We start from the raw sequence: 26341 nt of genomic DNA on the forward strand, positions 1-26341 counted from the left end.
TTTGCAACTAGAATTTTTATAACACATACCCTCTCAATCCACTAGAGGTTAATTATGTAGTACTTATTGTACTAGTCCCAAAAAAATAAGCAGTAGATTCGAGTTGCTTTACGTAATGGGCAGATCCGCGTCAAGTTATTTCTCTCCGATGTGACGATCATGCGAGTCTTTCAACCCAATGATTTCAATGATAGCATATGTAACATATAATTTAGGCAGCATAGGGCAGTTTAACTTTTGCCCACTCAACACTTGCAAGAAAAAAGCTAAAAAGCGCAAACACCATATGAACATAATTCCAAAGGCCACATATATTTTAAATACGAGGTGGCCATGAACATGCTTAATATGATTTTCTTATCATAACAGGACAGGTTGCCTCTGTCCTTGTATGCATATGCAGTGATTCGACTCTGTTTCCTTCAGCAAATTCCTTTTGTGCCCACAGAGAACCCATCTTTTTTTTTTCTTTTTCTTCTTTTTTTATAATTCTCAATTAAGGTGACATTTAATAAATTAAGTCCTTAAAAATTAAGTATTTAATTGGTTAAGAGAAGAAATTTATAAGAATAAGGGAGGAATGATAAGGATGATGAAATATTTTATAAAAAGGTTAAAAGTACAAATAAGTGAAAAATAATTTATTTCATTAAGTCAAGATTTTTTATGTGTTCAGTAAAAATGATTTTTGCCTTAATAATTAAGTAACTTAGACAATCATCTTTCATATTTCCGTCTTTCTCCCATTTATTTTCCCCTATAACTAATTTGTAATTACTTTTGAACGCTTATTTAATTAAGTTGAAGCAAACACATTCTTTCGAGCGTTATTCTCTCCCGTTGGATTCAGAACTTGAACATAGCGTGTTCAACCACGATTTTATCTTGTTCCATGGAGACCCTTTAGCTTGTTCGGATCGCAAGTATACATTGTATTATAACCCCCCATAACCCACCTCTCCCTAACCCTCCTTAAACTGTGGTCCAAACAAGTGATTTCATCGCTCAATCATCGTATTTTGATGCACCTTACCGTGACCTATGAAGTGAAATTCCAAAGTAAAGAAAATCCATCAGGAAGACAGCTTAGACAGACCAAACTTTGCCTAACCCTCCTTAAACTGTGGTCCAAACAAGTGATTTCATCGCTCAATCATCGTATTTTGATGCACCTTACCGTGACCTATGAAGTGAAATTCCAAAGTAAAGAAAATCCATCAGGAAGACAGCTTAGACAGACCAAACTTTGGTCCCCATTTTATAAAGGAAACCGGTGGGTAGCACCGTCAAGAATTTCTCATAGATTCTATTTTGTCGGAAATCCGGTTGGTGGGTCAAAGCATGCTCGAAAGAGCCTTCATTGATTGGATGATTGACTCCAAAACAATCCCTGTTTCAATTCAAAAGGCCTAAAAGAAAGCGTGTTAGTACAAGAAAATTGCACATTAGATCCATGGTTAGTCCTTCTCGGCTTCTCCATAGTTCCGTAGCCTATGTTTCCCGTCGAGAATTCTCGAATACTATGTGCAGTGCAGTCCCCATATTCCCCATTGCACCGAAGAATCCTGGGCTACAGCCTAGAGGGGTAAGTTTCCACGTTTCTTCGTCCTTAGGTTAGTCCTCAGTCGAGGTTTCCTTTTCTCAGGGAATTTACTTGATACAGCTGAAGTTTGGTCCAAAACTGCCCATAGTTTTGCTTGACCTCAATGATTTATAGTATTCAAGAAAAGCTTCATCGAAAAGGAGATTTCCCCAGAGAAATGTGCATCAGATAAAATATAAGGCCAAGTTGACAGTACTCTATTTATCCCATGTTTCCGCGTAGGTGTTTAGTTTCTGTTTGCGTGAACTTTAGGGACAGAAACGGGATTGAAAAACAACTTGCAGTATAAGGAAGAAGAATCGGCCTTCTCTAAGGTCGAGTCAGCAATGACGCAATGAAGTACCGCCTTACCCTCTCCCTTGATGGAAAACTGTCGAGAAGGAAGGTGGGGCGAGAGACAGACAGGGACCAACAATTTCGAGAGGCAAATCACCGAATCAGGAAAGGGTTTCCATAACAATCTTAAAAAAGACAATGCTTAGTTTGCAAGGTAGAGAGGGAGAGGGAGATTGACTTTGTAGGAACAGTAGATGTTGGACAAGGTGGAATCACATGGGATTGGATTAATGGATTAACTGAATTTGGACTTGCTGACAATTTTGGCTACTTTAATGGCACAAATTTCTCTCTTAGAATATGAAGTTACCGTTAACCGGTAACTAACCTTTCCTCGAAAAAATCTAACTGCTGCCTAGAATTTAAATATTGCATAAAAGAGTTATTTCCACATTTCCATGTCTGATCTAAAAGCCTATAAATACCCCTCTCAGTTCAGCTACCACTTCAAACTGAAAGAAAGCAAGCATCAGAGCAAAACTAAAGTGCCCAAGAAGGAGATGGAGATCCCGGTCATTGACTTTAGCCAGCTCGATGGAGAGAACAGGAGCAAGACCATGGCTCTCCTCCATAATGCTTGTGAGAAATGGGGCTTCTTTAAGGTAAAGAACAACTTGGGAATCTCAAATAGTGCTTTCACTGGGTTTCGAGTTGCTGTTTGTTGAAAGAAATGGTATTTGCTGTGTTCTGCAGATAGAGAACCATGGAGTCAACAAGGACTTGATGGAGAAGGTGAAGAATCTCGTGAACTCCCACTACGAGAACAACCTGAAGGCAAGCTTCTACGAGTCTGAGGTGGTGAAAAGTTTGGGAAATGGGCGTACCTCGAACATGGACTGGGAGAGCAGCTTCTTCATCTCGCATCGGCCAAAGTCCAACATGGATGAGTTCCAGAATCTCTCGGAGGATCTCCGGTGAGTTGAGGAAAACCTTAATAACTGATATGGTATAATCAGATAATTAGACTGACTTTCTAAAAGCTTCTTGTGCAATGACGGCCTAATCCATGCAGGTAAACCAAATACTCTTTTATCAGAAGCAATACACACATTGCACCCGTCAAGGCATGATTCACAGATAAATGGCATCTATTGGGTTCTACATTTCGGCAAATGTGAACAAACATAGCTCATAATGTGAAATATAGGATATTTGCACCGGTTAATATGCATTTTTGGCATGTCACAAAGAACTGGACATAGACGAGGCTGGTTCCTCTGAATCGGTTGAAACCTCCTTGATCCTGTGCAGCTATGCCAAAATTGGGCACTGGGACTCAATTGGCCCCCCGTCAACATATATCAGAGCACAGCTTAAGATTAGATCCATATGCATATATACTGATCTATTAATATCACATTTTGCAGCAAGGCAATGGACGAGTACATAGCTCAGCTGATCGAGCTTGCAGAAAAGCTCTCTGAGCTCATGTGTGAGAATCTCAGTCTGGAGAAGCACCACATAAAGAAGGCCTTCTCAGGAAAGACAGGCCCTTCTGTAGGCACGAAGGTGGCGAAATACCCCAAGTGCCCTCAGCCCGAGAATGTTAGAGGGCTTCGGGAGCACACTGATGCTGGTGGAATAATCCTTCTCCTCCAGGATGACCAGGTCCCGGGGCTTGAGTTCCTCAAGGATGGGGAGTGGGTCCAGATACCGCCTTCGAAGAACAATGCGATCTTTGTGAACACGGGGGATCAGATTGAGGTTCTCAGCAACGGAAGGTACAAAAGTGCCCTGCACAGGGTCATGACCATTAAGGATGGAAGCAGGCTCTCAATCGCCACATTCTATAACCCTGCAGGGGATGCCATAATTTCTCCGGCTCAGAAGCTATTATACCCAAATCAGTTCAGCTTTGCAGACTACCTGAAATTGTATGCTACCACCAAGTTCCTGGACAAAGAACCACGGTTTGAGTCCTTGAAGAAGATGACTAGTGCCTGTAACGGCGTCATTGTCTAGAGAAGAATTCTACTTGAAGACTTCCACTTGCTTATTCTTTTCGGTTTTGCTTGGTATGGTTTTGCTCTTTTTCTTGCTGTGTGATTTGTAATTCCAAGAGAAGGCGATGTACTAGTCTTCCTGTTGTCAAGCTATGTCTCTTCTTTGAGTACAGAAACATGAAGAATACTATTTCAAAAATACTTCAAATACAAGACTTTGTTACTGCAAGTGTCAATTTTGGATCTTGAATATGACATCTGAATGGTTCTGAACCTACATACCGCTACAACATGTGAAGGATACTGAAAAGTTCACTACTTGTGCAAGAATAGCTGAGCTCAGATATCAGTAAATCAAAGAAGAACTATAAGCTTGATAATTTAGACAGAACAGGCTTAGTCACGAGAGTATCGGTACGTCCAACTGCATTAATTAATGCCAGCTTATGAGACACCAGTGAGGAAGAACACTTGGTCACTAAACACAACAAGAAGTTTCCGAACTTCAAAGACTCGGAGAACCTTTCAGATAGCTCCTCAACCCGTGAGACAATCTCATCTACACAGTCCTGTGTAAAATGAACATTGTGATTCAATATATTCTGAAGCAGAACAAACGTCCATTCTGTCCAAACCAGTTCATCTGAAATGAAGCATCGATGGCATGGAAGGCACATGAATCTCCTCTCTTCTTTCCTGCTGCAAAAGAGCTTTTGACAGAGAGCAGTAACATGAGCAGGATGCAGGCATTCTCGAATAACCCGAGAAGTTATGTCACCTATGTTATTAGTAATGCCATCTTTTCGGAGGATAAGAGGGAGTACAAGTCCATACTCAGCAGCCCTCTGATGAAGCTTACAAAATTCTATTACTGAAGTTAACAGCAAACGAGAAGCTGGGTCCTCGGAAAACATAAATTTCGGAAGCACAAACGAGCAAAGAACTTGACTAGGCCAGGAAAGCTCATCTTCCTCAATTTTATCTGTGAGATTCGAAATCAAAATGGAAGTGGTTTCATCATCACCTCTCCAAGGTTCAATCAAGGCGAAAATGGCCAGAGAATTAGCTCTTTCATTTAAGCACAGTCCACGAATCTCATTTGCTAATGCCACGGTTCTGCTGGTAGACTCAAAATTCAAAAACTGAACTCTCAAATCCTCGGCAATGGCCCGAATTTCAGGGTCCAAAGGTACATCCTCATCAGTAACAGCATTGACCACCTCCACATCATTCACTACGGCCACCATATCCTCTTCCCCCTGACTCGATAAATTAATGAAACTATCGTCATTATCATCGTCGTATGAACCAACTAAACATCCAGCTTTGCAATCTTCCACAGATACAGGAAGCCAGGGAAAGACCGTCCCTTTCCCACCCAACATGCTCCCTAGCCATCCCGGAACATGTTCAAACTCATTTCTCGCACCCTCTTCCACAGAGTTTGAACTTGAGTTAAGAACACGTGAACAGTTTGATTGGGACACGACGTCGAACAGGTGACGCGCGGCTCTCTCCACCCAAAAGTCAGTCCCCCCATCGCTGCTCAGAATGCCTCGGGCAAGCTTCGACAAATCCCCAGCAGAGAACCTCCGGTGCTCAAAAGCAAGGAACGACAGTATCCGCGACTGAACTGAGCTGGGCAAAGTCTGCATAAACATGATTCTGCAAGAAAGTTCATTTCTTTTCAGTAAAATCCCGCACAGTCGGGCTATTCAGGTCTTGCCGGAAGCACAAAGGATTCGGCTCAATCAAACCTCTTCGTTTGAGGATTCATCGGCGACGATGAAGACGAGCCGGAGATGATCGCAGTTTGGGGTTCCGCGAGCAGAGAGAGGAAGGAGGCAGTGGTGATCGGCGCGGCGGAAGCAGCGTTGAAGGACTCCTGCAGCCACCGGGAAGCGTCAGTCTCCGGCGTGGGGGAGTGGAGGAAGATGTTGAACAGTGGGACCCACCTCTCCATCGTCCCCAGTCGCCGGTCCGCTTTCCCTCTCCCCAAAAAACCAGTCGAAGTCTAGAAAGCGCGGGAAAGAAACAGAGAGCCTCGGGCGGGAAAATGGCGCGTGGTGAAGAGTCTCTGTTGCGGCGCGTAGCTGGGATGACGCGTTTGCCACGTGGCGCCCACACGTGGGGGGGGGAGCCGCGACTCTCGGAAAAGGCGAGTAGGGCGGTGCGAGTGGGGAAAAAGGGGCATAATCGGAATCCGCGAAGCCGCGGGACTCCCCACACATATTCGCGTTCTTGGTCCGGCTACTTCCGTCGAGGTCGGTCGGTGTCGTAATCGTACGTAACCTTCACCGCCCCTTTCCCGAAATTGGCGAATAACATAAACTTTTGAAATCCCTCAAATTGAAAAGTCAAAAAGATATATGACGTACTTTTTCATTCTTGTTTTTTTTCCCAAGCTGATAATGTGTATTTTTAATATTTTTGTAAAATGACGTTTCTTTTTGTGTTCTAAATACAGCACGTCATCAGTTTTGTTAATTTTTTCATGAAATGCTGACATGGCACTGCCGTGTATTTAATTTTTGGGCAAATGGCATTTTTCGACTTTTCCCTGATGTGGCACGTACCATTAGAATTTGTAAATTGAAAAGTAGTGGTTTCACAAAAAAAAAAGAGTTTCAAAATAAGTATTAAATCTGAAAAAAAGTTAGAAAGTACTTGATTTTACATGTCATTTATCCAAGAAATTAATTACATGGAATGACTCGTCAGCATCTTAACGGGGAAAAAAATTGATGAAAACACTGCTAGATTTGGAGCAAACAGTTATGATTTTAAAGAAAACAAGAAAATAAGAAAGAAAAAGTCTAGATAGTATCTTGTAGTTTTCATATAGAATAACTAGAGACCAACTTTATTATACCATATGAATTTTACCATAAAAATATGAAGAAAATTATATATATAGCCATTTATCGATTAAGTATACGACTTTTTTTTTGCTCGAAAATATATACAAATTTTAAATGCTCCTTATACAGTGATATTAGTACTTAAATTAAAAACTATACTGAAAAGAAAAGAATCAGTACTTTTATACAACTCTATATATCCCTAGTATGTAGCTATCTAAGATTAGTCAATTATCTAATGTAAACAAAAGAAAGAGAGAAGGTATTGATAAAAAAAAAAAGTAGGAAGATTGAAGGATGAGTCTAACATGCAACAAACAAAAGGAAAAAAACTAAAATATAAAATATAAAAAGGAAAAAATAATAAAAACAAAAAGAAGTTGGATGGAGAGTTTTAGATACAGGACAATGGGCATAATTAGCCATATTTCTATCACTACAACACCATTAAACCTATATTCACATCTCATTTTCTTTAAATTTTTAATTACTTTTGAGCCTAAAAACTAAATGCAAGAATATGAAGAGCACATTATTGAGAGACTCATAAACTTGTGAAACTACAAATCAAGGTCTCTTATTGCACGATTGGAGGGCGAAATTAAATATCTATAACAGATAGATTATAAAAGTACTTATTAGATTCAAGAAAATTGAAAAATATGTCATTTTACACATTATTTCCCCCCAAAAAAAGTCATATGGAAGAAAATTTTGTATTACTCCATTGATTTAATCTCTTCGAGATGCATTTTAATATTCGAAAGTTCAACGGATTCCAACTAACCTGGTTCGAGCCGAGCTAACCCGCTAAAGGACAAAACTCACCCGATCAAGGATTTTTATTTTTTATTCACAAGACTCAAAACCTTACTTAAGAGTAAGAAGCACCAAATAACTTGAACCAACTCATGTTGGCCATCCATCTATGGCAAAGTGATTAATTATTCTTAGCGTTTGATTCATGTAAGTTAAATTAATTTTTTTTAGAAATAAAAGAGACTAATGGATTTAATACATTAATCTAAAAAGACTCATGGATTTAGTACGATAAAAGAGATTCAATAAGCGTGTGTCATCGTGTTGTGTTTTCTTTAATAATCTAAATTAATTTTTTGTACAGTGGTTTGTAGAATAATCAGAATTATCCTAAAGATAGATAGATAGATAGATAGATAGATAATATAGTAATAATTTGTCGGATAGAATTCTAATGAATCATCAAAGGAGCTTTTGACGAAGAGCCAATATCATAATTTTTACTTTTTGAGAAGATGATGAATCTGGGGATGAAAACGAACTCGATGGGGTCCAATACGGTTACAACGTCATTCATCATCATCGTCATTGACACAGAACGAAGTCGTTTTTTTGCTGTCATCATAGAACTGAAAACTAGGCAGAAGATAAGGAAGAAGAAGTAACTTTGTTTGGATTGGGGTAAAGGAGCGGAAGGGAAGGGAAGGGAAGTAAAAATTTCTCATGTTTAGTTTTATAAATTTAATGGTGGGGAAAGAGAGTGACAAATTATTTATCTTGATTCCTCTCCAAATCTCAATTTTCTTTCAACTCTGTTTTGAGGTTAAATGGAGGTGAAAAAAAAATGGGAAAAGATCAAATTTGACCATCAACCTTTAGCTTTTTTTCTATCTTAGTCCTAAACCTTTTCTTTAACTGGATTTCGTCCTCAATCTTTTTCGCGCGGTATGAGGTCAGTCCTTCCATTCAAAATTCCATCCATTTTCCCAGACATGTATATTCGTCAAATGAGAATGCGTGACAGATTACTGCTATTCTAAACCGGTTATTATAGTGTAAATCTGATTCCTTTTTTAATCAGAACCGTAAACCAGATTAAGATATTTTCGGTTTTTTTAGGATTTCAGCCATCACTTCTCTTTTATTGTCTCACGCACCGAGAGATGGCTGAAATCCTAAAAGAATCGAAAATATTTTAGTTCGATTTACAGGTCTGATTAAAAAAAGAATCGAATTTGCTCTATAACAATCGGTTTAGAATAGCAGTGATCTGTCATGCACGTGGCACATTCTCATTTGACGAATATACATGTCAGGAAAATGGACGGAATTTTGAATGAAAGGACTGAACTCATAACCCGCGAAAAAGATTGAGGATGAAATTCAGTCAAAGAAAAAGTTTATGATTAAAATAGAAAAAGAGTTCAAGGTTGAAGATCAAATTTGACCTTTTTCAAAAAAAAAATTAAAACTTCACCCATTAAATTATTTCAAATAAAACTAATTTTTCCCTTTCGTTCCCCTTGATGGGCTATACAAAGTGGTTAATTTTTACCCTCCCCTTTCCTCCCTTCCCCTCCTTTCCCTTTTCTTAATGAATCATTATCCAGATAAAACTTCCCCAATGTCATCCCTCCAGAATGTTCCCTCTTCTCCTTCTGCTCTTTTGACTTCTCGCTCGACATCAAAATGTACTCACACTAATCAAATCGGTAGAAAAATTGGACATCCCACCCACCTCTATCTCACCTCGTCCCGTAAGCCTAGCTACTGCCCCAAACAAAGCATCGAATCGGATCAACCCACAACTCCCCTCATTGCCCTGTCATCGTCGTCGTCGTCGTCTCGGCGAAAATTGTACTTTTACCACAACGGCACGGTACTGCGGGTGCTCTTAATTATTGAATTATGTTCATTTTCGATACTGATCTAAAGTGATTCGGACCTCGTTCCCGATCGGTACAGCAGAAGTTCACAAAATCACCTACCAACAAAATCACCTTGCCCCGTCTCCCTCCCTCACTCTTCCTAGTACCATAGCTTTAGCACCAAGCGCTCTCTCTCTCTCTCTCTCTAAACCTTCTCTGCGCTGCTCAGTTTCTGTCTCCTTCTCTCTCTAACAGATCTCTGAGCCTCTCTGCAGCAGCAGCCTCCAAGAATCATGGGAGTGAGCAATAACATAACGGCCTTCCTGAACTTCATGGCCTTCCTCAGCTCCATCCCCATCATCGCCGCCGGCATATGGCTCGCCTCCAAGGCCGACAACCAGTGCACCCACTACTTCCGGTGGCCCATCGTCATCCTCGGAACCCTCGTCCTCCTCGTCTCCCTCGCCGGCTTCGTCGGCGCCTACTGGAACAAGCAGGGCCTCCTCGCCGTCTACCTCTTCTGTATGGCCCTCCTCATCGGCCTCCTCCTCATCATCCTCATCTTCGCCTTTGTCGTCACCCGCCCCGATGGCAGCTACCCCGTCCCTGGCCGCGCTTACAGAGAGTATCGGCTCGAGGGGTTCTCCTCCTGGCTGAGGAACCACCTCATCGATTCCGAGCACTGGGTCAAGATTAGGACCTGCCTTGCCGAGTCCGATACCTGTACTAAGCTGAACCAGGGTTACATCACGGCCGATCAGTTCTTCGCTGCTCGCATCTCCCCTCTTCAGGCAAGCCCCTCTATCTGTCTCTTTCACAGAGTCGCCATTTCCCTTTGCTCTGTTTCTGCTCAGTTAAAAAACAGAGCTTTCCTCTGTTTTCGCAAAGTTGCGACTTTTCTCGTTGACTAAGACTAATCCCGCTTGGACGTCGGCTTGGCCATGGTCACAAAGTTATGGTCTATATCAATTTACTGATAATGAACAGGAGAAATAGTTGAAGTTTAGGGGTATCATTTTGGCTTTAAATCCAAAGTAGCAAGAAGCAGAGTGGGCATAGAGCAGAGCAATAAGTGACACATGTGCAAGATTGAACACATTAATTGTCTTCTTTGTTCTTCTGAGCTGAGGGGTTAAATGCGGGATGAATATCCCGCCATGTAAGCCTCCGAGAGAAAATGTGAATTGGGTTCGTCAAATTTCCCTGTCAGAATCTGCTTTCTAGTTGGTTGATGTTGATGATGCTGGCAAGATTGAGCATCTTTTGTAAAGGGCTTTTGGCTTCTATGTCCAGGGAATGTATTCCTTCTTTTCTTCACTTTTCGGTGAAGACGATGAAGAAAGAAGAAGGTAATCGAAAAAATGAACGGAATAATCTCGAAATGAAGAGTGCCCACTTTTGCTTTTTAGAATACTCTGTAGAACCCACTAGGTTGGCACAGAACAAATCAAGCAATTTAGAGTGAAGTGCGGTGTCGCGCGTGCCTATTATTAGGTTTTATATTTAATTAAGTGAAGAAGCATAGAGATGAGAATGCATTAGATGGCATCACATCTCAGGTTATGTGGTGGGCAATTGAATTCTCAGCCATAACTAAGAAGATTTGTCACGAGATTGATAGACAGTGATATCTGAATGAGTCAAAAAGGCTTGGGTCCCTCATTGATTCCAATACACAAAATAGATGTCATGCAGCGCCTACCGCATGTGAAGTTGCCTTCTACTTCAAACTGTGTTGTTAGTAGATAGATGGACTAATCAAGAGAGGGTGGGGGGGGGGGGGGGGGGGGGGGGGGGGGGGTGTTTGTGGGGGTGGAAGTCGAAGGTTTGTCTTGATTGTAGAAGATTAATAAGGGAATATGTTTAATGGGTGCCAGCTTCAGAACATGTAGTAGTGACCCATAATTTGGTGAGTTTTGTTCTTTTGTTCTTTTGTTTTTGTTTTCTCCTCTCTCTCTCAACTTTCTTCTGTTCTTCCCTCATCCAAATAAAAGTTCCCCTTTGCTCTGATTCTCTGTTTTTTTTCCCCTCTTCTATTTTTTTTTTCCCGAAAAGTAATACAATTTGATTTTAGTGAGGGAGAGGCACAAGTTAAATAGCGATAAGGGTTGAAACTGATGTTTTTGTGCAGCTTTGTTTGAAACTGATGCATATATTCTGATGGTTGAGTAATAGACAACATTCATCGGGAAAAAAAAAAAGGACTACTGATAAGGGGCGAGATAAATCTCACTAATGAGAGTCGAATACATAACCTAGTTGGTTTCCTGGCATGGCCGATTGATACTACCTAAGCCTCCTCAGGAAACACATTCACTATTTGAATCAAATATTTATCTGAAGGATAGACAAGTTTGCAAATGGTCCAAATAATATGCCTAGTACTGATAAATAATTATATCTGTATATCTCTTTGCACACCTTTCTAGTCAAACCACCTACCATGAAAATGGAGCCCTTCAAAGGCAAAAAGATTACATTTGAAGCATCAGAACTTCGTACACCTAGTTTACAAGCATACGCATGAATGCTTGTAGATTTTCCATTTACCATGTCGCCCTTGTGTCCACTGAAGCCCTGCTAGTTGATTTAGAAGCTTAACTTTGTTCCGATATGAATATATTACTTGCAATCTTAGAAATAGTAGTGACAGTCGGTCCAGTACCGTAGTTAGTTCCAAGAAAATCCAAAAAATTGGTCACTTAACCTTCTATTGCTTCTCAGTTCTCTTATCTGTTTCTTATTCTCCTACAGTCGGGATGCTGTAAACCTCCCACTGCGTGCGGCTACAGCTACGTGAACCCGACGGTGTGGACGAACCCGGTTAACCCGAATGCAGACACGGACTGCTACGTGTGGAACAATGACCAGAGCCAGCTCTGCTACAACTGCAACTCTTGCAAGGCCGGTCTCCTGGGGAACCTCCGGAAAGAGTGGAGGAAAGCGAACGTGATCCTGATCGTGGCCGTGGTGGTCCTCATCTGGGTCTACCTCATCGCGTGTAGCGCCTTCAGGAATGCCCAGACCGAGGAGCTCTTCCATAGGTACAAGCAAGGGTGGGCTAGATGAACTTGGCCTCAGTTATCCAGCAGTCAACCGTTACAACCATCGAAGTCGTCTCGGATTTCAGAAAAGATCCTTTGGGTAGATAGAGTCTAGACTAGAAGCACACTCGAAAATAGTCCCTTCTCTTTGTCTTGTTGGGTTGGATTACTTAGCTTCTTTCCGTGTGGGTGTGTGTCGATCAGTGTATATATGTTTCTGTGCTTTGTTTCTTATGTAAATTGTGTTCAATTCTATTATATGAGAGACCATTCCATGCATTCTTTTCTGTTTCTAAACCGATCTTTCTATCTGGAATTTCCCGGAAAACATCAGAAGGTAATGCCTGCTAGATACTCGCAAACGGTTGGATGTTTTCTCAAATTCGAGCTGAACAGAAGCTGAGCTAAGCAATGGTCTTTACAGCTCGAGCTCGAGCTTGCCAAGATGTTGCAAGCTGTAGTAATTTTGACAGCAAACGCTGGGACCTAATTGCCCTTAGGACTAGTACATATAGATCCTAGCCCAAGCTAAACCTCAATCAAATGCAGGAGCTGCAAGAGCACTGGTGGAATTCAAGACTAGATTAAAGCACGACCTCATCAAACTGGGATGAAGTTTACGACTCGAGACCTCTAAAACTGGGTTGAGGTTTACGAGTCGACCAGCCTCATTACCCATAAATTCCAAGTTGTACATATACTTGGCAATAGTTTTTTGTTTTTTATTTTTTCCCTGGTCTATTTCATTTCTTTGCTTTTCCCCACAAGCAGGTAAAAGGTAGTTTTGATTGAGTTTTGAGATAGAATTCCCAATGCTATGTTAACCCAAAGGTTCTGGTTTTATAGCAAGGTACTGACCGACCGAGCGAAACAATATCTGCAGTTCTGAATGTTCTCATGATCTTTGTAATCTCTCAAAGCAACCTGCTATATATAAAAAAATTGACAGAACCCACCTGCAACCTCTGGCATCGTTGTCCCGATGCATGCCCGGAACATGATCAGGTCCACAGCGATAGGTTTCTTAGGAGAAATATCACAGATGAATTCAAAGAATAATATGACCAGGTGATGGATCTGTTACTCGTCTCATGTACAATGGTGGCCAATTGGATTACATAAGTTGCATGAAACTCATAGTACTCACTGCAAACAACAGGGGGACCACCGAGAAAAAGGGAAAGAGAACTGAGGGATGCTTCTTCTTCTCAAGCTGTATTGAGCTTCCTAGAATATACAATGTACATTGGGTCGGATCGCCCAGGATTTGGAGAGATATCCACAGCCTGGAGATCAACATTGCTTGGACTTAGATTGAACTTAATGGAATTTTCCATGCATGGGCAATAATAACATTCTTAAGCAGCAAAAAGATGAGGCATTCAACATGAAAAGTATATACTTGAGAAAACAGTAGTTATCACCTGAGGAGGTTCAAAACCTCCAGTATAATGAAAGTATGCACCGATGATCATGACATGGTCAGTGTCTCCAGTTGATGTCCATATAGAGATCGCTTTAGTCCAGAAGCAACGATTCGAAAAACTGCTTTAACAGAAAAAGCATGAGTGAAAAGGGATAAATAAAACCAATCTCGTCACAACAAAACTGTAGTCATGTCATCCATCTCCACTAAACATTCTGATATTCATGTTCTCAAACTGTAAGAACAACTAAGGGTATTCGGAGATACTGCAGAAAAACATTGGTTTCTTCCAGTGCATCTCAATTTAAGCTGCAAATTTTTTATTTTAAATGCAACAGAAGTTAGTGATGTGTTTTTTATGTGGTTCGTGAGGATGAACTGGCTGAAGAAGGAAGAGAATGAAAACTCCAAATCCATCAGAGTAAGTCATGAACTATAGATGCTTGGACAAGCAGAAAAGTAAACGAGAATCTCCAAAACAACGCTAAATTTAATCTATCCATCACCTCATTATTGCTAGGCCACCTGGCTTAAGGATCCTACGCATCTCCCTGAAGACATCAAGAGGCTTTGTCAAATAGTCTACGCTGACCTGCATGAATGTTGAGAAGAATTTCCTGTTAGAAGAGAAGTGCATGTTATATTACTAAAATCACGAAGAAAGAATTTTCAAGGGCCTGTCCTATTTCCTTGCCCACTCACCAATTTAATGCAAGTTCTTTGTTGGGGATGATCAAAACAGAAACATCTCATAGTAAAAGCAAATTTCATACCACATTAGTGATGACGTCAAAGGAATTATCTTCAAATGGAAGGTTGGGGTTCACATTCAAGTCTTGCACAACATACTCCGTCAGGACCTAAAAGGACAGAGCTTGAAATTAGTAAGGATCTCTGCATGCATATCTATCTCGAAGATATAAATACCGGAGAGAAATGGACGATGAGATCATGATAATATTACAGGATTCCGCTTGAGCTCATCCTCATTCATACCCATTCCCACTATCCTCTCTTGCTTGTATCCTGCTGGGTAGTGGCTCACCTAGACAATTTTTTCATAAAAAAAGCATTAGATGATGCAAATAAATTATATACCTTAGATAAAATAGACTGCACTTAAGAGTTTAAAAGTCTCACCCAACTGCTGCACATGTCTAGGATGCTAACTCCAGGAGTGTTACTGGGAGGAAGAACTTCCGAATAGTATTTAGTTAATGCACGAATTGCTGAGTCATCAATATGTGTTACAAAACGAGGAGCCTCATAGAATAAAGAATCTGGTGACCTGCATAGAATATCATTGACATGTCTTATGTACTTACCCTTATTAAACAGGCAGACGACAGTAAATTAGAAATAATCACCATTCCTTTAAACTTGCAATAAGGAAATTTGTGGAAGAGACTTTCTTGAGCCAATCATAACTCATGACAATCTCAACAATATGACTCTGGATTTGCAAAGAGGTCGATACTGGACAGAATGTTATAGGCCATGAAACACGGATCAAGTGAGCACTTGTAATGATGAAGAGTCAATTGAAATGTCTAGGATGTTATCTGACTCGTCAAAACGCAGAAAATCTTCGTCCTTGAAGGGAAATTGCTCCGGCCATTCGACATTCTTCAAAACCTGCAGTTTCATAAGGTTTAGGACTCGTAAATATCCTCGTTTCAAAAGACAATTCACATGATTCTTGACAACGAACACAATGTCCTTTAATAATCTGAAAATGAAGGTGAAAGACAGCTAAGGCCTTTAAGCATCCCTATCCCATCTTCTGATTCACCCGACTAGAGCCTACTCCGAGTCAATTCTGTATCCATCCTTAGTATTAGTTACCTCCCCAGTTACCCCAGGTAACATTCTAACACCAACTAATGTTCCTGTAGCACTATCTTTTATATCTCTTGAAGTAATTTGTACCTATTGCTACGACAGGTATAGCATATATGGAACATCTGCAATTGACAATGACAACATTCATAATCTCCTGGTGATTCGTTGGGGTTTGGGTTAACCAGAAGTTCTAATCATCCTCAACAAATAATCCCAGTAGACTATACGATCCCGAACTATTCTTGATACCAACAGCAGCCCCGTTTGGCCTCATTTTCAGCTCCAAAAGTGCCAATCAACGGGCACTTCCTATGGACAGGAAGCCCAAAGGAGGCAGCTTTATCTTCAGTCCCTCCCAAATGCATAAAAGTACGAGGTCCCATAAGAACAGGAGCCAGAACCGCCGAAATCACACCAAAACTGATTTCTCAAAGGGGTTCCGAGTTGCAAGCAAACCCATCATTCATCAAGCTTCAAGAAAACGGACAATTCAAACAGTCCAACAACAAAATACGCAGAGGCAAGCACAAACAAGTGTAGAGGCTTGAGACCCACCTGGTCAATGGAGGAAGAAGGTCTTGCAGAGGCGAGGAACTTCCCGCTCCCGCCAAATGGGGCGGACATGTTCAAGGACTGGGCCCAGAAAGAGGCTCCGAATCCCAGTACCAGTCGACGAGGAGTTTTGCCGATAGTCTTCCACTTCTGGGTAATGCGAGGAGCAGAGCTGGGAGCAGAGGAACAGTATGCATTTACCGAATTGGCAGTCGAAGAAGCATAGAGACCCGCCAAAACAAGGGGAAACCTCGGAGTCGGTCTACATTGGCTTTGGAGATAAGTTGCCATTTTCCCGGTCGGAACAACAGAAAAAAATTAATTAATTAATATATCTATGTATCACGCCATGCATTCAGCGCACTATTTTATCATGGGGGTTATGATGATCCAAGAAAGATCGTGAATTTTAACTTTTAAGTATTTTCATCGTTGCATGAATTTTTTTTTAATAGAAACAAAATCATGGATTGTGATTTTCTTTTTAACGTTTGTCGTCCGTCCTAGTTTTTGTCTAATTTGCTGACGGGAAAAATAGGCAAAGTTCACCAACGAGGGAAGAAAATCACAGACATGTGAAGAAAATCAAAATTCATGATTTTATTCGGCAAAAAAGAAAAAGGTTCATGATAAAATAAAAGTTGATAAATGGTGAAAAAATCATGGTTTTTAGTTATTCACCCTTTATTATACCTATTTATTCAATTATAAGAGAAATTTATTGATAGAAGAAAAAAGAAGAAGAAGATAATGAATTACAAAAAATTCTATCCATGAGAATCAAAACTAAAATGTCCCGTCTATTTGGTGTTGTTGTGCATTAAGCGCCCATTCACTTGCATTTATCTCCTAGCCAGATTGGAAGTAAGCTCCAATATTTTCATCTTTTTTTTTTTCTGTGTGCACCTTAACATTAGGAAGTCTAACAGGTTCCGACTAGTCCAGTCAAGTTGGGTCCGCCCACTAAAAAATAAAACTCTCACGGTATAAATTTTCTCTATTTACAAGACTCGAACTCGAAACATTGTTTAAGGAGAACAAATCACGAATCGCTTGAATTAACTCCCGTCGGTTCTTTCCATCTAATTAGAAGTCATAAAAATTACATTACCGTAGTGCAAAATTCATTTTTCCAAATTTGGTTGTCCTCGTTTTCTTTTAAATTCATTTTTATTTGGATCTTCGAGTGAGGTTGTCCGTTTGATTAACTTGCCATACCAAAGATCTAAGTAGAGTAGTGATGCAAAATGCGATTACGTGGGCGTGCATCCATCTCTAGAAAATCTATCCCATGATATGCATGTTCTTGAAGTAAAATTTGTGCAGGATGCGTAATTGGTATAGGTGGAGATGGCATTTTGGGCTCGGTCCAGTCGAAGGCCCAAACCCGGGAAACCTCTCCCATCACGTATGGGAGGCGGCCCATGAACTTTTGAAGGGAATGTGAGCCCGGCGATTACTTAAGACTCATCTTTACCCAATTACTAGAGGGAAAAATAAAAATAAAAAAAATCTCTCGCGCAAATTATTTTCATAATAAAATAATATCGCAAACTCGCTAAATTATATTAAATTTGAAACTATTCTTAACCGTACATTATTTGGTTATTCCTAATATGTTCTCCACTAATGTTCCCCATATATCAAATTATCTAATATGTGAACTGCATTATGGTAATTGAGAATTAATTGACGTTTCGTGAATTAAAAATAATTTTAGAAATAAATAGAAACTTTAAGAAAATCTGCAAACGAAGAGCATTCAAATTAATGTAGATGACGGCGCTCGAATAAAAACTATAAGAACTCGTTGAGTAAACTCGGATGTACGTAGGATCGTGAATCATTCCCGCCCCAAAAAAAAAAAAAGGGAATCGCGAGTCAACTCACTAAAATCGGTGGAAGAAACCCGTTTTTAACCAGTCAGGTCAGGTGAAAGGGGCCAAAAGCGAAGTTTCGCTTTTGTTTAAAATCTAAAAGCTACGTCGTTTCGAAGTCCAGCCGCTCGGCCTCACCGTCCCCCTCTCTCTCTCTCTATCACTCAGTCTCGCCGGCAGGTTGCTGCTGTCCACTCTCCCAACGTCGAGACCGAGCTGCTGTGGCGCTGTGGCTCCCTACGAGCCCTACAGCCCGAGCCACTGCTGCTGTCCACCGAGCCCGAGCCCGAGCCCCAGCTGCTTCTGCTCTATGCTTTCCCAGTCGGTCGAGCCGCTGCGGCTCCCTGCCGAGCCCCTGCTGTTGCTGCTCTCTTGCCCTCCCAGTCGAGTCGATCTGCCCCTGCTGGAGCCCGAGCTGAGCTGCTGCTGCCGCTGATCCCTCCCCCTTCCAGGCGGTGAGACTCCCTCCACCTTCACTGTCCCCCACTGTATTCAACAGTGTAGTGTAGTCATTTGACTGCTGATTAGATGGCAGCGTGGCTGTTAGTCAATTCAATTTGGAATAAATTAGCTGATTTTGAGCATTATTCATAAAATTATTAGCGTGGCTGATAGGTCAAATTTTCTTTAATTGCTGTTTTGTAAATCATTTGTCTCTTTACTACGATCATGAATTGCTGATTTGATTTGGATTATTAAATTGTGAATTGGATATTTTAAAAGAAGAAAAGATATTGCTTTGAGATCAATATAATTTTAATTTGCTGAGCTGACACCGGTCGCTTAAGATGAAATTGACTGTTGAATGATGTTTGTTGTTAATATTAATCTCTCTAGATGTCGTAGTCCAGCTACTCGAACTTTAACAGACTTTTTTTTTTAATTTTAATTAATTTCATTTCGTCGAATCAGCAGTGGTTGTTTATGATATGGTGGTAAGGTGCCGTTGGCATAGCCAAGCAACTCATATGTCTTGAGTAGAGGAGTCATGATATTCCTCCATAGGTAGTAGTTGGTGGCATTTAATTTGAGAGGGATGCTGGGAAGGTCGGAGGATGTAGGAGGAAGAAGAAGAAGAAGAAGAAGAAGTGGTGAAGATGGAGATGTTGGCAAGGTGGGATACGGCCTAACATGGGTCTGAAAGGGCAAGAATCAGCTGAGTGTGGCTGAGAAAAGAATTGCCAGTTGTGGCTCTGATACCATAATCAATAGAGAGAATTGAGGAGGAAGAACTCACACATATGGACATGATAGCATATCCTATTCTCTACGAATATGATCATCATTCTGTCCATTATCATCTGTAGCTTTTTTCTTTTTCCTTCCATAATTTGTGATTTTTCCAACCGTTTCTGCTTCCTTGTCATATATATATATATATATATGTATGTATGTATGTATGCATGCATGTATATAGGTTTCTTGATAGTTGTATAACAATGAATTTACTCATTTTATTGGTTTATTCTTGATGAGGTTGCTAGTGCCTTTCGAAACTATGTGTTGATTCAGCTTCTCACAATGGAGGAGGGAGGAAAGATATTAAAGGCCAGTTTGGCAGAGGATGAATATGGAGATACTGAGATGCTTGATGCAGAGGAGGGTGAGTTAGTTGATCCCGATATTGTGAATGATCCTGGGCAGTCAAATGTTCATGATTCTGAGGGTTTAAAGCAAGAGAAGGAAAGCAAAAACCGCAGACAGAGGGCGAACAAGACGAAGAACAAGAAAAAGAGGAGTGGCCCTGAGCCTAATGTCACAGATATTAACAGGTAGTGAAACAAATGGTTCTGCGGGCCTTTTCATTTAGACTTGAGCTGAAATTTTGGTGTTTTACAGTGAGATGTTGCCATTATCTGGCATTTGAATTTGAATACTTTTTGGGGCTCTGCCTGCAGAGGTTTTCTGTGGTTCTTAGTGCTACATGAACTGTGGGATGTGGTGTTTTGCTAAGGGAATTATGGGAAACATCCCAACTGAAAATGTCTCAGGGCATTGCCTCTCTTCTTTTGATGTTTACTGCTAACTTCTTTTTCAGCTCATAATCACACTTGATCTTGTCATTGGCATTGTTCTTGCTATTCCATATTTCCTTATGCTTCGATGATAAATGCAAAGGAAATGGAAGCATTCATATGCTTTATATCCAATCTTTGTCTTGTTTTGCTCGCTGATGCTGAGGTAAGCTTCTGCAGATTTGTTCTTGATACTTGTAGAAGACTGAGGGAAAAGAAATCCTACATGGTGTATACTGCTGTCTGTTGTCTCGGGGTTTTTGCACTTAGTGACCTTGTCAGAGAGGTAGAGTATATGGCCTTTCTACACGCTGTGAGGTTCAACCTATTAATGGTATATTGATGATGAGTACATGCATTTAAAGTGCAAGTTATCTGTATGGTGATCTCGTGTTCTTTGAATGTGATAATATGCATTCACATAGGCACTTCTTTGATGAGGATGTCAGAGTATACTTCTTTGATTGGTTTAACTGGTGGCGTTTGGGCTTCTCTGCTTTGCATGCGTGATGTGACTTCTTGCTGCTATTGCCTTTTCCCCTTACAGTTTCAGTGCTTTGTAGACATGGTTTCTGTTTCATGGCTTGTCTGTTTTTCTGCTACGTTCTGGTGCTTTCAATTATTTTATAAATCGACATGTTCCCATATCCTCTTTGAAGTTAAGAAATTGACCAGTGAGTTACTGTCTTAAGGGCTGCTTGTCTTATCCTTGGGTGATAATTTGGTGTCCTTATAGGATTATTGTCTTCGAACATCTAAGAATTCACAAGAGTCAATTCATGCTCTCATTTAATATTTATATTATGTGTCCTCTTCCTAAGTGGTGATGCTGAAGGTTATCACCAGTTCTTCCCTTTGCCAATTTTCCGGCAGTGTATCACCACTTCTTTGAGGAAGATGTCAGAGTATACTATTTTGATTGGTTTTACTGGTGGCGTTTGGGCTTCTCTGCTTTGCATGCGTGATGAGACTTCTTGCTGCTATTGCCTTTTCCCCTCACAGTTTCAGTGCTTAGTAGACATGGTTTCTGTTTTATGGCTTGTCCGTTTTTCTGCTACGTTCTGGTGCTTTCAATTATTTTTTAAATCTACATGTTCCCATATCCTCTCTGAAATTAAGAAATTGACCAGCGAGTGTCTTAAGGGCAGCTTATCTTATCCTTGGGTGATAATTTGGTATCCTCATAGGATTATTGTCTTCGAACATCTAAAAATTCACAAGAGTCAATTCATGCTCTCATTTAATATTTATATCATATGTCCTCTTCCTAAGTGGTGATGCTGAAGGTTATAACCAGTTCTTCCCTTTGCCAATTTTCCTTCAGTGTTGGTATTTGCTTCCAGTTTTGTGGTCCCAGCAGCATCCATGCCTGAACTATATGTATAAATATAATGCTCTGATTCTTTTAACTGTGGAACTAATATCTCAGAGTCTTCTCAAAGTAGCTTGAGGCTCAGAATCTCATATTTGTACTAGAGTTTTTCGAAGCATTACATGTCATTTTAATAGACCTTAGTTGAGCTGAGGCAAGCCAGCACATATTGTTCTGTTTCACAAAACACTTTGGCTTGAGGTGATGCAACTTTAGACTTTATTTTTCTCATATATACTCTGTATTAACATCAAGCCTAAGCGGCACATCATAACTAGGGTTTAATCAAAGAAAGTGGTCGCTCATGAATGATATCATTGGTCACTGTGTAACTGATTTTGCTAAAGATTCCAATTAGAAGGTTAAAATCTTGAGCATGTAAGATCCAAGATAGCTTGGTGATTGAGTTCTTGTGTCTGGCAGAATGAGTTTGCACTGCTTTTATCTATCCGCTGTCTTTTTGAATATCTCTTGTAAGACTTATCCCTAGTATGTATTTGAATTTTGCTCTTAGGCCTCTCATTGGAGCTTTAATCAATAGCTACTTATCATTTAACTGAAAAAACAGATTAACTGATTTCAGGTGGATGCAATTCAGGCTTGTGGAGGTCAGATGACTGCTGATGGGAAACGCCAAAAAACAGGTGGGGGGATACTCTGGGGCATCATCAAAGTAAGAGAACCGAATGCCTACAGAGAAATTATGAAGAGGGCCAAGGAATTTGAGGTTCATATTATTCCTTTCTGCTTGTACTTGAGTGAAGTAATAAACAGAGCAAAACAAGCAGGAAAATAGAAAAAAGGAAAAGTGAATTTGCGTAGTTTATATATCCAAAGTATCTTATGTAGTATGCTTTACGACTGCTTATGCTACTATGCTTTCAGCTAATGTTATTTCACATGCACTCAGAATTGAGAACTCTACATTCTTTTCTTTATCAACACATACTTAGTAAGATCTATGTGTTGCTAAAATTATAGGAAATTGTCAGTAAAAATTGTGTAGAATGAACTTATAAGCTGTCCTGCCTATACCAAAGTAGATAACAGACAGATATCTTATTAGGCTGTCTCAGATTGTGAGGTGGTCATTAGATGATTCTTCCATTGCTACTTCGTACTATTCTGCATTGTCTTTTGCTGGCTCTTGACTATGATGAGTGGATCTTCTGGATTTGTTTAAGGGAATTACCCTTCGATGTGTTTCCTCGATAAGATTTCATCAATACTGAACTTCATATAACAGCGGTTGTGAGGTTTCATTCTTCATCTTCCTGCAGAGGCAATTTAAGCCGCAGAATGCTGTACGAGCAGCAGTTCAAGGGAATAAGGCATCTCCAAATCCAACCTCAGAGGGAAATCCGGCTGGTTTTCCTGAGGCTTCTGATGGTTCTCCTCGGGTAGAAAATCGAACTGGGCACCCCCATGCTGATGAGACTCCGAAACCCATCAAGGATCGGATGAGAGTACCCATCTCATATGAGGACATAATAGATGACGCAGAGGGAACGACCTGAGTGTTGCATCCACCTAGGTTCGAGATGATGTACAGTTATGGAGCTTAACAATAGTAGATGTACAGTTTGAAGAATCGCCTGCAGAGACGTGCTTTCCTATAGTGCGACTACGACTTGGATTGCAATGCGGGTTTAACATTTCTTTCTTATGGTTTGCCATTTGTTATTAACCATTACTCAACGCATCTCTTGGGATTGTCGGAAGAGAAGAAGGATGACACATATTTGCAAAAGAGGAATTTTTCCCATTTTGACATTCGATGGTTCGATGCGATGAGAGTTGGCGAACTTGAATTTCTGCCTGTAAACAGCTTACACATTCTCTCTCCCGGTGAAATAGATGTCGAGGACGAATCACCCTTCAAGAGATCGTTTTACGACAGTAAATTAATCCTTTGTCAGTTTGGTTCGCCTTTTCTAGAATCGCGCTCTACTTCAGTTAATCTTGTGCGTAACGTCCTTTGTAAGTTAGGTTCGCCTCTTCCAGAATCGCGTTCTACTTCAGTTAATCTTGTGCGTGACATCGGACCATCGCAAACGATTTGGACCATCCAACTGATTGTGTCGCGACACCCATTTCATTTCTGAGATTTGTTAAGGAAACACGAACGAATATGATTTTATTTTATTTTTGGGTGAAATGATTTTATTTTATTAAATTCGGTGATATTTTGGCAATTTTTCAATATGAGGAGCTGATTTACATTTTCCACCGTCAGATCTATTAGATGAGATCTGACGGTAGGAATCTGCTTCCAGCCGCCGCTGGAAAGCATTCGGCGGCTGGACATTAGTATAACCCACCGTGGAATATGCGCTAGACAAAGTGCGAGTCTTAGGATGTCACGTCATATGATCATTGATGCCCCATTTTGGTCAATTTTACATGCAAGAAGCTGTCGTCTTGATTCTTATTTCAGCAAACTCTAACCATAAAGAGAAGCAAGAGGATGTTTTCATACATGTCCTTATCAGAAATTTGGTCAGTATTTCATATAAAAAATACTGTGTAACTTTATCATTAAACTGAGTTCATAAGTCTCCTTTTTTAGGTATCTTGAATTTGTCTTTTATTATTGTGAATTAATATTATAGTAGATGAGTGACGCGACGAAGTTTCAGGTTACGGTCCAGATGATCACGTTTTGGTCTTAATTTTATACAAGCTGGAGCATTGTTGAAGACAGTTTGCAGAATAATTTTCATCAAAGCAAATAAATTATATTTAATCAATTTATTAATTAGTTAAACATGAGGTCTCACCAGAACGACATATTTTTTCTTCTAAATTTTACTTTATAAAATTAATTATTAATACTGTGCATTTCCTGGTTCTTTCTCATCAGCATGTAGATGTTGAGCGGACACTTGTTTAATGATAATAAAATAAAGATAACGAAAAGAGAAAATATAGTCGGGAAATCTGCGTGTAGTTTATGGAATTACTTTGACTCAATTTCTAAGAAAAGGGTCAATACAATTCACAGCTCTCGATTAGTAATTACGGAATTTTACCTTCAATTCTCATTCATGAAACTCTCTATTTCTCTTTTCTTATGAGTCTTCATGTAACGAAAATAAGTGATGTTTGATAAATTAAGTACTTAAAAATTAAGTACTTAATTAAAAAAAGAAACATATAGAAAGAGAAAAGGAATGAAAAGGATGATTAGAGAGTTTTGTGGTGAGTAACTAACATCAATAAGTGAAAAATGACTTATTTCATTTAATCAAATTTCTTTAATTATTAAGCGATTTTTGATCAATAATAAGTGAAATAGATCTTTATCTTTCATTTTTCTCTTTCCCTCCTATTCAATTTTTCCATGTAATCAAACGCAACCGAAGTTTTCTTTCTGTTGAATGAACAAAGTCTCTTCTTTTCGGTGTGCCCTTCTTGGAAAGTCAATGGGCTCTAACTCGGTTCGAGTCGGATCGATCCACTAATGGGTAATTAAGACTCTTTCAATATGTCATTTTTTCTATTCACAATACTTGAGTTTGAAACCATAATTAAGGATAATAAGTGTTGAATCATCTAAGTTTTGAAACCTTAATTAAGGAAATAAATGTTGAATCATCTTACTCAACCCATAACGGTTAAATGGAGTCATTTGTTTAATGCTAGCGATCTAACATACATGTTTCTGGGGGCATGGCCAGCTTGGAAGATATCATATTTTATGACAATTAAATTATGAGGGCATTTGATTTTTCTGACTAATTTTATGCTTTTACTCAACAACTTCTTCACATGTCCTTTTCTATAAAATTTCAAGGTGATAATAGTTTAAGGGTCATGCATACCGATGGATGCACGTATTTTTCAAAATCATGAAGATATCAATTATCAAGATCCATTCATAATTCGTAAAGGACAATATATGCTAATAATTTGTGTACTTTCCCAATTCCCACCACTATCCGCCAACTTATACGATCAGGTCAGTGCTCCCCCGATAAGAAAATCACATTTTGTTCAACGTATACAGATTTGGTAGCTATGGAAATTTGATAACTACGAATAGAAATTGCACATTGGTACATAAGTTCTACTTGTAATGGAGAAAATCTACGCTGAGCGAGACAAAATAACTCAATTCTAAATTAGTCGACGGGGGTGTATCTGGTTTTTGAATATCAATTAGCGGTGCACCGAAAAAGCTCTGCTGAGATGCTCCACTGTTTAGAGAAGGTTCCCAGAAAGCGCATATCGTTTTCTGTCGACAGTGATAATAATATATACATATGCATGCACCTTTCTGTCATGTGAAGTTGTGAACTAGCCATTACTCTGGACGGAAAAAAAAATTATCTAATGTTTCATCTATATTAACCTTAAGTATATGTTAATAGCTAGATTTTTTGCCCGTGCGGTGCAGTAGATTTTTATTACTAATATAATTGTATTTACTTAATTTAAAATTTTAATTGTTCTTAGTTTAATTTCAAAATTTTCATAAAGAATTTTTCTTTTTGATAATGTATAATATCTAATAATTATATCTAAATATCTTAAAGAATTATGATTGGTTCGTATATTACTACTATATTAAATAAGGACTAGTGATGTAACTTTTTCAAAATTATCATTTCTCCATTTTGGTAAAAAATTAGTATATACCATAAGCTTTGAGGATAATTTCGTAATTATCATAAATTTTGAAAATATATTAAAATTAAAATATTGCACGTCCAAATATATTTATACTTATATAGTAAAATTATTATTACTTTTATTTATAAACTCTTAATTTATATGCATTTATTAATAAATCCTATTTAATCATAATTATATATATATATTTACTATTATACTACTATTT

General features: G+C 39.4%; 5 protein-coding genes across 10 annotated transcripts; 3 read left to right on the top strand and 2 right to left on the bottom strand.

The window, feature by feature from the left end:
* The first annotated feature begins 1444 nt into the window (after positions 1–1444).
* Positions 1445–4111, top strand: LOC116197752 (1-aminocyclopropane-1-carboxylate oxidase 1-like). The gene is made up of 4 exons (XM_031527987.1): positions 1445–1585; positions 2374–2541; positions 2633–2853; positions 3307–4111. The coding sequence occupies exons 1-4, from the start codon at positions 1454–1456 to the stop codon at positions 3899–3901; spliced, it is 1116 nt and encodes a 371-aa protein (XP_031383847.1). The 5' UTR covers positions 1445–1453; the 3' UTR covers positions 3902–4111.
* A 125-nt stretch (positions 4112–4236) lies between these two features.
* Positions 4237–6096, bottom strand: LOC116197751. The gene is made up of 2 exons (XM_031527986.1): positions 5640–6096; positions 4237–5547 (listed from the first exon to the last, which is right to left on the bottom strand). Exons 1-2 carry the CDS (start codon positions 5843–5845, stop codon positions 4248–4250), a joined length of 1506 nt encoding a protein of 501 aa, XP_031383846.1. The 5' UTR covers positions 5846–6096; the 3' UTR covers positions 4237–4247.
* A 3083-nt stretch (positions 6097–9179) lies between these two features.
* On the top strand, positions 9180–12701 carry LOC116196281 (tetraspanin-2). 2 transcript variants are annotated; one of them, XM_031525929.1, is made up of 3 exons: positions 9180–9381; positions 9626–10161; positions 12125–12701. In XM_031525929.1, exons 2-3 carry the CDS (start codon positions 9664–9666, stop codon positions 12437–12439), a joined length of 813 nt encoding a protein of 270 aa, XP_031381789.1. In that variant the 5' UTR covers positions 9180–9381; positions 9626–9663; the 3' UTR covers positions 12440–12701. The 2 variants fall into 2 exon arrangements, with proteins under 2 accessions (XP_031381789.1, XP_031381788.1); XM_031525928.1 differs by lacking the exon at positions 9180–9381 and having other exon boundaries at positions 9400–10161.
* Positions 12702–13314: 613 nt separating this feature from the next.
* On the bottom strand, positions 13315–16585 carry LOC116196280. The gene is made up of 8 exons (XM_031525927.1): positions 16238–16585; positions 15408–15475; positions 14981–15128; positions 14805–14885; positions 14614–14700; positions 14347–14432; positions 13839–13959; positions 13315–13700 (listed from the first exon to the last, which is right to left on the bottom strand). The coding sequence occupies exons 1-8, from the start codon at positions 16523–16525 to the stop codon at positions 13623–13625; spliced, it is 957 nt and encodes a 318-aa protein (XP_031381787.1). The 5' UTR covers positions 16526–16585; the 3' UTR covers positions 13315–13622.
* Positions 16586–18184: 1599 nt separating this feature from the next.
* LOC116196724 lies at positions 18185–23382 on the top strand. Of its 5 annotated transcripts, none has more exons than XM_031526593.1 (5): positions 18185–18566; positions 19624–19883; positions 20307–20412; positions 22082–22142; positions 22779–22914. In XM_031526593.1, exons 2-5 carry the CDS (start codon positions 19633–19635, stop codon positions 22787–22789), a joined length of 429 nt encoding a protein of 142 aa, XP_031382453.1. In that variant the 5' UTR covers positions 18185–18566; positions 19624–19632; the 3' UTR covers positions 22790–22914. The 5 variants fall into 5 exon arrangements, with proteins under 5 accessions (XP_031382453.1, XP_031382452.1, XP_031382451.1 ...); XM_031526592.1 differs by having other exon boundaries at positions 18192–18566; positions 22097–22225; positions 22779–23382; XM_031526591.1 differs by having other exon boundaries at positions 18194–18566; positions 19588–19883; positions 22082–22225; positions 22779–23382.
* The last annotated feature ends 2959 nt before the right edge of the window (positions 23383–26341 follow it).

Source organism: Punica granatum, chromosome 2, assembly GCF_007655135.1.
Source record: "Punica granatum isolate Tunisia-2019 chromosome 2, ASM765513v2, whole genome shotgun sequence".
Taxonomy (NCBI): Eukaryota; Viridiplantae; Streptophyta; class Magnoliopsida; order Myrtales; family Lythraceae; genus Punica; species Punica granatum.

Excerpts from the sequence above, each read along its gene's own strand:
- LOC116197752 (XM_031527987.1), top strand. The coding sequence starts at position 1,454 with ATGGTTAGTCCTTCTCGGCTTCTCCATAGTTCCGTAGCCTATGTTTCC. Across the intron at positions 2,542-2,632 it reads AGAAATGGGGCTTCTTTAAG|ATAGAGAACCATGGAGTCAA; the intron begins GTAAAGAACAAC and ends TGTGTTCTGCAG. Across the intron at positions 2,854-3,306 it reads AATCTCTCGGAGGATCTCCG|CAAGGCAATGGACGAGTACA; the intron begins GTGAGTTGAGGA and ends CACATTTTGCAG.
- LOC116197751 (XM_031527986.1), bottom strand. The coding sequence starts at position 5,845 with ATGGAGAGGTGGGTCCCACTGTTCAACATCTTCCTCCACTCCCCCACG. Across the intron at positions 5,548-5,639 it reads ATGAATCCTCAAACGAAGAG|AATCATGTTTATGCAGACTT; the intron begins GTTTGATTGAGC and ends ACTTTCTTGCAG.
- LOC116196281 (XM_031525929.1), top strand. The coding sequence starts at position 9,664 with ATGGGAGTGAGCAATAACATAACGGCCTTCCTGAACTTCATGGCCTTC. Across the intron at positions 10,162-12,124 it reads CTCGCATCTCCCCTCTTCAG|TCGGGATGCTGTAAACCTCC; the intron begins GCAAGCCCCTCT and ends ATTCTCCTACAG.
- LOC116196280 (XM_031525927.1), bottom strand. The coding sequence starts at position 16,525 with ATGGCAACTTATCTCCAAAGCCAATGTAGACCGACTCCGAGGTTTCCC. Across the intron at positions 14,433-14,613 it reads TTGACGTCATCACTAATGTG|GTCAGCGTAGACTATTTGAC; the intron begins GTATGAAATTTG and ends ACATTCATGCAG. Across the intron at positions 13,701-13,838 it reads GAGGTTTTGAACCTCCTCAG|GCTGTGGATATCTCTCCAAA; the intron begins GTGATAACTACT and ends GTTGATCTCCAG.
- LOC116196724 (XM_031526591.1), top strand. The coding sequence starts at position 19,633 with ATGGAGGAGGGAGGAAAGATATTAAAGGCCAGTTTGGCAGAGGATGAA. Across the intron at positions 19,884-20,306 it reads AATGTCACAGATATTAACAG|ATTTGTTCTTGATACTTGTA; the intron begins GTAGTGAAACAA and ends AAGCTTCTGCAG. Across the intron at positions 22,226-22,778 it reads AGAGGGCCAAGGAATTTGAG|AGGCAATTTAAGCCGCAGAA; the intron begins GTTCATATTATT and ends ATCTTCCTGCAG.